The 12,819-nt window shown below is 36.0% G+C and overlaps 1 protein-coding gene across 1 annotated transcript; it reads right to left on the bottom strand.

The window, feature by feature from the left end:
- Positions 1-7,036: 7,036 nt before the first annotated feature.
- LOC133322919 (segmentation protein paired) lies at positions 7,037-9,232 on the bottom strand. The gene is made up of 2 exons (XM_061531870.1): positions 9,166-9,232; positions 7,037-8,748 (listed from the first exon to the last, which is right to left on the bottom strand). The coding sequence occupies exons 1-2, from the start codon at positions 9,230-9,232 to the stop codon at positions 7,037-7,039; spliced, it is 1,779 nt and encodes a 592-aa protein (XP_061387854.1).
- Positions 9,233-12,819: the final 3,587 nt, after the last annotated feature.

Raw genomic sequence — 12,819 nt, forward strand, 5'->3', positions numbered from 1 at the left:
TACATCAACAATATTGATAGGCATGACAATGTTTGCCGGGCCCGCTAGTAAATAATAAATATTAAATTCAAATAAAGTAATATCTTATCCAATAAAAGTCTGTATGTTTCTATACAGACTTTAATTTTTTTTTTTGATAATGCTGTTATGTGTGGATCTTGAGATGGCAAACTCAAATAAAACAAAGTTTGTCTTCTATCTCCATCGAAAAATTTTATATCCGTTACATTCTTCCTCAATAAGTTGATTTAGAACCGGACTTACAGGCAAAAATGATTGGTCCATAACTGCATAATGATATACTAAAGGTCTTGGGACCACACAAAGCTATGAAAGGCTGACAACATAGTTGCGTAGGGTATAAGAATTAGCATATTTAAAACATTATGTTTTGAATTTAATTTTTAGTACATATGTGTAACGGGGCGTTACGAGTGTAACGTGTACGTGACGGTGTTCAAAGTTAAAAAAGTATATATTAGAAATGTTTTACTCAAAAAAATTAAATGTCAATATAATCTTGAATAAACCCTTATAGCTGTAAAAAAAACCGCAATTTTATCTCCAGCCAAATCGCAGAAATTTCATATTGAAACTGATATCCAATTTTTTAAAGCGAAATTCCATAAAACGTTATGCATATTTTCTAACAAATTATTCTAAAACTTTTATGTATTTTATGATGGACAAATCTTTATATAATTGCATATAAGTATGCTATATACAGACATAAATATATATTTATCTAGACTTCTGCACATTTTGCGAATTTTTATTTTTTCGACTGTCAAAAAGGAGTAAACGTCGAAAACTTCATATACCTGTATCAAATGTAATAATTGTAGTAAACGTCATATAATTTAATATTATCACCATATACTGTTATTTTCAAGAATATATACCATTTTTACATATATCTTAGAACTGATAAAAAAATTCTTGACTTTTTTGGGAAGAAAATTTTGAAATTTGATATGGATTTGAGTAAAGCATACGTAGTTTTCAAAATAATTAAACAATATTTAGAATTAACCAATCTTGCCACTTGTTTTGTTTTTAATTATCTCAGGATGATGTTGAGCCAAGCCGATGAATTTTTCGTGAATTCCTAGGCAGTCAAATAGTGGTTATGTTGCAATAGTACATTAATGATTTTTTTCCTTAAAAATTTTTCCATCCAATACATATATTGTAATATTCGAACATTTTACTGGTGGCTATTTGGAAATCTATTGCGAATACACTAACGGTAGCTAAAGATTTTGCACACTCAACAAAAAACAACAAATTCACAATTCGCAGAATTCCTTAATCGAATATTCTTCGAAGATCAGCTAGTTGGATTTATTTATCCGGTTATACATTTTTTGCAAAAGAAAATACTGACACAAAAAAATTGCAAACTCTAAGTCATCGAATAATCTCGAACACAGACAGATCAAACGGCGCCACTCTTAGTTCAGTCCTAATGAAATACATTATCGCAAGTTGACTTCAAAGTCAATATTTATTTAAGGTGTGAACTAGAAACCGGGCATTAAGGGGATTTACTTAAATAAATAAATAACCTAATGAGGTGCCAATGTGTCATCCAAAAAACTAAAACGGGGATGATCTCCTACACGACATGAATGAGCCAGCAAAACGGGTCAGCACTTTGCTCTGCTCTCCTTTTTGTGTTTGAGTTAACACCAGAAGTAGATTAGAAAAACAATAACAAAACCGATAGGACCTGATGCGATCGAACTTGTTCGTCTCAAAAGACTGCAAAGTGATTTAAAGGATTATCCTGTCTAAGTTAATGTTATTTTTTAGAGAAAAGGTAACCGAGATGACGTTTAATTGTTTCTTGAAATGCCATTTTCAATTCTTAGATTTCAATCATCAACTGACATCAAGAAAAAAAAGCGGGGCAGAGAAAAGGAGGTGTGAAATCCTGGTAAACCAGTAAAATTTTTATTGTCAGTTCGTCCCTCCTAAAGAAAATCGTAAAGAAATAGACGTGTTAATGAGTCCTTGCCATTTTCCTGCAAATCATATTCAATTTCAGTGTAAATCATCTACCAATCATTACTTCTGTTCTCGATTTCGATTCACACCTCATTAGGTGGTTAATTGGCACAGTGCGACCAATTAAAACCCTTCCAATTAATTTATTCTCAGTTCAATTGAAAAACTCCCCCACCGATCCATATTACAGAACATTAAGAGATCTAAAAATTGCCGACAACTTCTGTAAAATTCACAACTTCTCTTTTCTTTTGAATTCTCTCTTTTGTTGTTTAAGAGAGAGAGAGAGGGAGATCGGTGTGCAATACTCTTTGGCTGTTGTCATGTACGAATCTTTTCTTTTATGCACACAACCCGCACAGTATGCAGGAAAATATCCTCGTTGTCCTTTTTTTCGATTTTGTGTCAGAGATGCGCGTGTGTCTCCGCATGCATCCTGTGGTGTTTGTTGAGATTCCCTGTCGGGAATCCAACAGATTGCTACTTAAAGGTATTTATTGGGTATAAATATTGCCGTCTTAATAAAGATGTCTGGACCCTTTGTTTTTGCCAATACTGCCGGTATTGGAATTTCGTTTTCTGTATTCCGTTTGCCAAATGCCATTTCGATGGATTGATGGATGGATCCTGCTGTTTTCGGAAGCGTGTCAAGGACTAATAGACCATTAGATGTATCCATGGGAGTTCGAAATATATTTGTGCATATATTTTGAATGAAAACAGAGAATCTTTGAGAATATGCCGCTGCCGTTTTATTGAAAGTAATAAATTTGAAGGTCATTTCGCTGAAATTTTTGGAATTATAAGTTCATTTCTGGGAAATTCTCTGTAAAATTTCAGAGGATTCGAAATGTATCAAACTGTTTCGCGAACAAAAAGTGTATTTTTTATTGATCCAAATGTTGTTCTTTGCCACCGAGTTTATTTTGTCGAACAATTACTACTGAATATTCTGAAAATGAAATTGCGAAAGTCGAACAAGATCGACCTTATGATACTCTACATATATATAAAACGTGCTCAATGACTTCTATTGAAATACTGTTAATAAATAATAATTGACAGTGTGGCGTAGAGTGTAAATATTATATCAGAATTTCAATTGAGTATTGACATAACCCACGAAGGAAAAACTATTTAAAAATGGCTATCTTCTAAAAAGATACCACTAACATGACATCAATATCTGACCACTTTTGGTATAATCTCATTAGCTACGTTCCGATGTAGAACTTTTTCCAGATTTACTGCATAGAAAAGTTAAACAGGGCTGACATTGTATACCGAGCAATGTTTTTTGTGGGATAATGGAATATTAAAGCCTAAAATATACACCACAGAATGAACATGTCGTAAGTTTTTACACAAAAATCCATGAACCATGTAACTACTTATCTACCAAAGCTGAAGGTCGGAACTTCATCTAAAGTTTCGTGACAATCGGTACATAATTGCGTACTTTGATTACAAATTATAAGTGGAGGCGGACGATCGATTTAAATATTGGAGTTATAACAAAAATAGTTAGAAATATACCCTCAGCATGTGATAATTGGTTCGCACGATATTCCATATCCGATTCAACTTTCGAGGCAGATCAAACAACAAACCATTCCTAAATCGGTTCAAAATTCTCTAATTGGTACAAATATACCAGGGGCCTAAAATGGATATTTCGATGAGGAATGTATCGTCGTAATATATAATATGGCTGAGCATGTATGTGGGCAGGAGGTCCCCTACAAAATGATGTCGCAATTGTTTTTAAAAAATGTATATATATTAACATTTAAAGTAGAAACCTGGAATTTTCTATTCAAAGGCGTCATTATAAACATGGGACGGTGTTAATAACAATACAAATATCAATACCGAAATGTATACACCCTACACAACTATGTTGTGAGAGTATTATAAGTTTCTTGTGGTCAGTATTTTGCGGCGTGACAAACTATTGGACGCCGTAAAATACGGCTCGCTAAACCCATCTAGTAATATAACGATCGTCATATCTCAACTAGCTGAGTCGATTAAATTTGTATGTCCATCCCATTGCCCTTTATAATTTCTAAACATAGTAATGTAGATTCGGTTCGGATCAAATGAGCCAAATAATTTTACAAGGAGAAGTGGATCATGGCCTACGAATTAACATGGCTGTTTCAATGATGATCCGTTAATATTTAGCGAATCAAGACCTTTGTGTGAAAAATCACAAAATTGTAATTGTATGGCGTATACTCACCACAAAAGGCTCGTACCACATTACTATGGGCCGGGATACCATTTTTGGGCCATAATTAGCAGTGGGTTATGAAATAAGTAAATATCACATATAAATATTTTGGGGACACTGATTACGATTCTGCAAGAAAAAAGTAAAAATTAATCAATTAATTATTAAGTATCCCGGTAGCTCCAAGCTACCAAATTACAGCTCATTTGGTTGAAGGTGAGACTAATATCTTTCAATTTTATCATCAAGAGGCTATATTATTAAAAGTCAATATTTATTTTTTAGTTTATGAACTGTCAGAGAACATATTAAGGCGTCGATTGGTACTATAACCAATAAAATGTCTTCTGGTACCGATCGGCACTATGTTACATCTGTTTAATTGACCTACATTTCATACATATTATATTCACAAAAAATTTAAATTTTACTTTTACAAAATATGGAATTTTGACTTTGACCTAATGTCATTTGCAAATTATTGCCCACATATAGCTGGATAAGAACTATTTAACGGCTGAAACACTTAACGTAGGAAAATAAAATTTAATACAAATCGTTCATCCATCACCAGAATTTCCGCTATAGGAAATGGGGTTTTTAAAATACACGTCAAGGGCTGTTAAAGAGCTTATACCCAAAATGTGGATAAATACCCGAAATCAGGACCGTTATATAGGGGCTAACATAAAATGTAAACCTGAGTAGACAAATTTTTGGAGGGATATTTGGTACCCACAGAGAACTCTCTGTGCCAAATTACAGCCAATTTGATTGTTAAATGCGGTTTATAGTCACAAATTGCCCAAATCCGGGAGGTACGGTTATATTGGGGCTATATCAAAACATGGATCCAGCGACACAATTTTTCATACCAGTATTAGCTTTGGTGTTAAAAACATATGAGCCAAATTTTGGCGCTTATGCCAAGTGGTTCGCAAGTTAAACTCATTAACTTACCCAAATATTGGGTAAATACCCAAAAGGGGTAAGTTTATATGGGAGCTGCCAGAAATCGTGGACTTCTTGCACATATATTTGGTACCCATTGAGAACTCTCTGTGCCAAATTACAGCCAATTTGATTGTAAAACGTGTCTAATAGATAAAAAAAATTACAATAAATTGGGATTTACGGGGGCTTTATCAAAACTTGTACCCAGAGACCATTTTCTATACCAGTATTAGTTTTGACATTGTAAACATGTGAACCAAATTTTGGCTGCCTTTGTTAAGTGGTTCGCCAGTTAATGAGCAAATACCCGGAAATGGAGTGTAAGATATTGTATTACCGATATAATATAAAAAAACGATATAATATAATAAATATGGGTATTTACCAACTCCTTAGGTATTTAATAAGTAAATAACATATCTATTTGACATTATGGTTTTTAATGGTAGTACACGAAAAACAGCAACCCAAGCTGCGACAATTTGACATTTCGGAGTCATCGTGTTGTTAAATTACCCATATCTCTCTCCCTAGACGAATTTTCCAACCTAAGTATTTAAAATTTGTTATTAGGATTTCGAGTAAGATAACAAAATACTGGCATACAATTTACAAAATAGTTCCAAAATTTGACATATCTCCTTAAAAGGGCTTCCACCATTTCTAATAATATTAAATGTCCGCCTCATGATGGAGGGAAATTGTCTTGGGGTTAGGTAATAATATTAGAGGGAAGAGGGACCTGAAAAACACAAACGGTTATTAAACGAAATACACCTGTATTAATTAATTAACTTAAATTTTTTTGTGAAAAATATTCCGAAATTCTCACATATTTTTTAAGAGCTTTACATTTACAACAGTCTTCTGAAAAATAAACTCTCCCGATCTCATATCAGCATTCGGGGCTGATATCCACTATACTATACAATAATACTACTAATGTCGATTAAATTCCCTTTTTTGTTAAACCTATTGATCCCTATCTCCGATTTATAGCACCCTATTTTAAAATTGCATTCATTTGTAGGGGAGAGGGGGCACGTTTGATCAGCGCTCATAAAATCGAGGTTTAAGATTTTTCGACCCGAAACCTATTTTTATTCTATGGCAAGGTTGTCTTCTAGCAGTGGCAACAACTTTGGACATTTAATATTTTTTTATAAATAAATATATTTTAGAATTGATATGTTTTAAGATATTATTGGACACTTGATATGGCAAACAATGCCGATCTACACTGCCCTGCTACGGAAATCAAATTTAAAGCTTTTCATTTTAACATTCTAAGTAAAGGTTACACTAGTAAATATTAAATAAATTTATAAAAGGCCAATATTTATAAAAACAAAGTGTATGAGACTTTAATTTAATCTGGTTAACTTTTTTGAGACTCGAAGAAATTATGTGTGTGTGTTTTTTTTATAAGAAAGTATTATATTTAATTTTGATTTTTTGTATATATGCCCCATTTTTTTTAAACTCCCATAAATATTGAATTGTTTGTTAAAAATAAATCCCACAATCCCCAAAAAAAAGTTGAATAAAATTTAATTTTTCAATTGAATTATTTATTTTATGAATAAAAATAAAACTTAAAACTACCTCTTAAATACTAAAAATATAATATTAATAATACTACAATAATATTTACAATTAAAACACCTATATCGGTAAAAGCCTCATAAGTCGGAATTGGAAAAACTATTTTTAAACAAAATAAAATATAAATCGAAATGAAAATATGTACAGAAATTCTCCTCAATATCTTTGGTATTTGCGATGAAAAGTGTAAGCCCAGCTTGCACTTAATGCTGTACTCGGGGCTCAGACTTTTCAATACCAGGTGGGATAGAAATGTTGAGGAACACCGGCATAGTTCATTTTTGATGGTGAACTGAAACCGGGGAAGTTTTGTTGCATGAAATGACCAGATGTAGTGGCTCCAGCACCGGTTGAGCTGCCATGGGGAGCAAAGGACAATTGTTGGCTGGCACTGGCATACTGATGGGGATATTGCGAATGATGGGCATTGTGATGCGAGTAGGAAGAGTATTGAGAAGCGGCAGCAGCAGCGGCGGCAGCATGAGGATACATATGATGAGCGGAATTGGAGCTGGTAATGCTGGCCTGTACATTCGATTCGTGGCCTGATGAATTTAGGGAATCTTCAGGTGACAGTGGAGCCGAGGGTCTTACAGCTGTAGCTGTGGAGGTGTTGTGGGCCTGATTCCAGTTGTTGTAGTGATGTTGTTGATGATGGGAAATGGCATTGGAAGTTTCAGATTTAAGGGCAGCTTGCAAATCTTCATGGCTGTTGCCATTGACGGAATGTGGACCAGCACCCATTACAGCCGATAAACTGTTGGGAGTGGGTGGCAATTGGATGTTGGTGGAACCGTAGGCTGAGTTGATCGATTCGCTGGGACTATCATTGCGTGGAGCAATTGGAGCTGTGGTTTCAGTCTCAGTGGCATAGTTAGCATGTTGTGATGAAACATAGGCGGAAGCATTCATGTTCATGTTGGTGGTGGTAGCGGCGTTGGTAGCTGTGGCATATTGGGCGCCATTATTGGCTACACTGTTGTATAGTTGATGATGGGGAGGAGTCATGGCAGCCGAAGCGTTGGTATTCACTACTGGTGCGGCGGCAGCGGCAACAGCAGCTGTTGAGGGATGGCCGGCATAGAAATCATACATTTGCTGTTGATAGGCAGCAGCAGCAACAGAAGCTTCAGAGGGCATCATGGCAGCATAGGGAACATGATGAGACATGGTGGGGTAGGAAGAGCCCATACCAGCCATTAGGGGAACTTGACCGGTGGCAACGGTGTTACCGCCTGAGGTGTTTTGCTTACGCAAACGGGCACGACGGTTGCTGAACCAAACTTGAATGCGGGCTTCAGATAGGTTGGTGCGTTGGGCCAACTCTTCACGAGTATAGATATCAGGGTATTGGGTACGTTCGAAGGCCTTTTCGAGTTCTTCCAATTGCATGGCGGAGAAGGTGGTGCGGCTGCGACGTTGTTTGCGTTTTAGGGCAATGCCGGGTTCACTTTCGCAATCGGAGACATCTTCATGGGAATTGGTGGCAGCATCTGAGCCAGAACTCTTTTGTGGTTGTTGTTGGTCATCGGAACTGTCTGAGGGGCCATCACGGCCACGAACCAAGCGGGAAATTGCGGAAACAGAGGGGGCGGTGGTGCGGTCACAGATACCATCACGGATTAGCTTGTCACGGATTTCCCACGAGAAGATACCGGGGTTGGCACGTTTGTATTCTTCAATGCGATTTTCAATTTCTGGAGTGGTAATGCGTGGTTTGGAGCCTCCAATAACACCGGGACGAATGGATCCAGTTTCCTGATAGCGATTCAAAATCTTTGAAACGCAACCATGGGAAACGCGAAGTTGGCGCGAAATGACACAGGGGCGGATGCCCTCAGCAGCCATTTCGACGATCTTCAAGCGAATGCTGTTGGGCAAGGGACGGCCGTTGATGAAAACGCCGCCCAATTGATTTACACGGCCTTGGCCGGCATTCATATCTGGAAATAGAAGAAAAGATGGGAAAATTAAATTTTTGGAAAAATGGAAAATGTTTTTCATATGCGCGTGTCATTTCCTTAGAAATTTCGCAATCATGCTGTGTCTCTCGCTCATCACCGAACGGACGGACGGACAGTTGGCAGGTAAACAATGTTCGCACATGAGAATGTGTTTAGCATGTTCGCGTGCTTCCGCCGGGGTGTGAGTTGCTTGCATTGAATTGTATTTTTGCAAGCGTCTTGAGTCACTTGATTTATGACACATTCTTACACTCGAAGAAATTTTAGTTTTGACTTAAGAAGACTTTTAACTCTGACTTGATGATTTTTAAGAGAGTCGGAACTCTCTTTAGTATCGAAGTGAGAGAGAGAGAATTGGGAGTCTGGTTTGAGTCTTGGGTGAGATGTTCAACTTACCTTGCATAGATGGATATCCATTAAAGAAAGGTCGGTGCATGGCGGCGGCAAAAGCGGTAACGGTCATTTTTTTAATTTAATTTGTTGTAATTAAAATCCAATAAATTTGTTATAAATGTGGTTGGTTGGTTCACTTATTTTTGTTGTAATCCAATAAATTGTTATTCACACAATTTTTTTGTTCATAAAATTTGTTTAAATTTTTTTCTATAAAAATTGTTTTATTTAAATATTTGTGTTTTTCTTTTGTATATTTCTTCTTCAGTTTTCTTTAAGTAAAATCTTGTTTCTTAGATTTACTTTGTGAAATATTATTTTTTGTTTTGTATTGATTGTGATGTTGCTTGTTTCGTGTTGTAAATCTAACTGATGTATTCGCTGATCTCAGTAGAGGATCGTTGCTTTTCTGTGAAGACAGCGCAGCGACAGAGGCAACAACAACTAACCCCTACACACTGCAGTGAGAGAACCTAACAGCACAGCACACAACAACGTTGTTGTTACATGGCATGACAGCCAGCAACAACAACAACAATGATGTGGGCCATTGTGTTTTGCAGGTACAATTACAACAACAACAATTACTACACACAACCACTTCCGAAGAAAACTAGTTGTGTAGTTGTTGTTGGTTTTCTTCTTTACACCATTCACCAATCGTACAACCAGTGCCTTTGCGACTTCATCATTCTCTCTCGCTCGCTCTCTCTCAGTGTGTGTGTCTCTCGCTCATACCCATTGCCTTTGGTATTCGTGTATGCAAATGATTTCTCGAGGGCGTGAATTGTTAGTTTTGTAATAAGTCAGCAATTATTGTTGTTGTTAATCTTAAGTTTGTAGGAATTCGTTGTATGTTTTTTGTTGTTGGTTTTTTTATTTTGTCGTCATCATCTCTCATCATCATCCTATTTTATTATCGTTTTCTTCTTTTTAGTTTTTGGCGATTTTTTTCTATTTGGTTTATTATAGCTACGAAGAAAAAAAGAACGTCTATTGTTATGCCAATTAGCAGTTGTTAATGTCCTTCGTGTTTTGACCGTAACTACTATGTGGGAAAAATGAATGAATGAATTAACGAACGAACATACTCGTAGATTATTCCTAGATTGGATTTTAACGCAACATAATAATTAATCATATTTCTAATTTATGCAATTTTTTTTAAATTGTATTTAGAGCAAGTGGTCTTTGTCGGCGTGTACCAATAGTAGGTATACTTGTATTTTGTATCTCAAATAACTAATCATTCCTCCCACTGAATTTGAAAAAAAAAACTACAATGCGATTGGCAATAATGTTAGCAATCTTTGTTAAATAACTTATTAAACAAAGATCATTTATATTGAAGAGATGTACATGTTTGTCAATGAGGTTCTTTCAATCTGAGCAATAATGGCATTTTCTTGAGAAACAAATTCATGATGGGATCAATTTTCAAATACTTTTAACTATATTACAATAAAATATTTTCATTTGGTCTTTATACCCTTCACCACACTGTGGTACAGGGTATTATGTCTTTGTGCATATGTTTGTAACAGGCAAAAATAATCGAGATAGACCCATGGTTCCTTTTGAGAATATGCATAGAATCACTTTCTGAGTCGATTTATGCATGTCCGTCCGTCCGTCCGTCCGTCTGTCCGTCTGTCCGTCTGTCCGTCTGTCTGTCCATGTTAAATTGTAAACAAAGTACAGGTCGCATTTATGATCCGAATTGGATGAAATTTGGCACAAGTCACTTATTTGGCCCAAGGACGAACCCTATTGAAATTGGGAAAAATCGGTTCAGATTTAGATATAGCTCCCATATATATATTTAACCGATTTAATGTAAACGGTCCCTATATATCTTTCGATTTGCACGAAACTTGGTACAGCCTAATCATTTAGGTCTAGAATGATGTCTGCCAAGTTTCGTGAAAATCGGTCCAGATTTAGATATAGCTCCCATATATAGTTTCGTCCGATTTCATGTAAATGGTGCACCAAAGTCCCTATATATCATTCGATTTGCACGAAATTTGGCATAACGTAATGAATTAAGCCTAGAGTGATGTCTGCCAAGTTTCGAGAAAATCGGTTCAGATTTAGATATAGCTCCCATATATAGTTTCGTCCGATTTCATGTAAATTGTGCCCCAAAGTCCCTATATATCTTTCGATTTGCACGAAATTTGGCATAACGTAATGAATTAAGCCTAGAGTGATGTCTGCCAAGTTTCGAGAAAATCGGTTCAGATTTAGATATAGCTCCCATATATAGTTTCGTCCGATTTCATGTAAATGGTGCCCCAAAGTCCCTATATATCTTTCGATTTGCACGAAATTTGGCATAACGTACTGAATTGAGCCTAGAATGATGTCTGCCAAGTTTCGTGAAAATCGGTCGTGATTTAGATATAGCTTCCATATATAGTTTCTCCCGATTTTAGGTAAATGGTGCACCAAAGTCCCTATATATCCTTCGATTTGCACGAAATTTGGCATAACGTACTGAAGTGAGCCTAGAGTGATGTCTGCCAAGTTTCAAGAAAATCGGTCCAGATTTCTATATAGCTCCCATATATACTTTCGTCCGATTTCATGTAAATGGTGCGCCAAAGTCCCTATATATCTTTCGATTTGCACGAAATTTGGCATAACGTACTGAATTGAGCCTAGAATGATGTCTGCCAAGTTTTGATAAAATCGGTTCAGATTTAGATATACCTCCCATATATAGTTTCGTCCGATTTCATTTAAATGGTGCCCCAAAGTCCCTATATATCTTTCGATTTGCACGAAATTTGGCATAACGTACTGAATTGAGCCTAGAGTGATGTCTGCAAAGTTTTGATAAAATCGGTTCAGATTTAGATATACCTCCCATATATAGTTTCGTCCGATTTCATTTAAATGGTGCCCCAAAGTCCCTATATATCTTTCGATTTGCACGAAATCGTTCTGAATTAAGCGTAGAGTGATGTCTTCCAAGTTCCGAGAAAATCGGTCCAGATTTAGATATAGCTTCCATATATAGTTTCGTCCGATTTCATGTAAATGATGCACCAAAGTCCCTATATATCTTTCGATTTGCACGACATTTGGCATAACGTACTGAATTGAGCCTAGAATGATGTCTGCCAAGTTTCGTGAAAATCTGTCCTGATTTAGATATAGCTCCCATATATAGTTTCGCCCGATTTTAGGTAAATGGTGCACCAAAGTCCCTATATATCCTTCGATTTGCACGAAATTTGGCATAACGTACTGAATTGAGCCTAGAGTGATGTCTGTCTTGTTTCACATTCACATTTAGATAAATATCACATATTTTATTTCATCCAATTTCATCTTAATAGTCCTGTTTAATATACCCATAGTGGTGAAGGGTATCATATAGTCGGCCCCGTCCGACTTTACTACTTTCCTTACTGGTTTTTATAATAGTAAAGAACCATGGTACAATTATAAAAGGTAACAGCAAAGCCCAGCTGATTTGATTCCAACGTAATACTAGTGTCAATATGAATTTGACAAATTATGTTTTTAAAAATCACCCAACAGGAAAATTGGGAACGCATACAATTTGAAATTGTTCTTTATAAAATGTGCTCCTGTATTCAATTTACTCAATCTGCCTGCTGGGAAAGTTTGAGGAAGCAAAATTTA

The sequence above is a fragment of the Musca vetustissima genome, unplaced genomic scaffold, assembly GCF_032173495.1.
Source record: "Musca vetustissima isolate MV318-11 ecotype Yass unplaced genomic scaffold, APGP_CSIRO_Mvet_v1 utg14881, whole genome shotgun sequence".
In the NCBI taxonomy this organism is placed as follows: Eukaryota; Metazoa; Arthropoda; class Insecta; order Diptera; family Muscidae; genus Musca; species Musca vetustissima.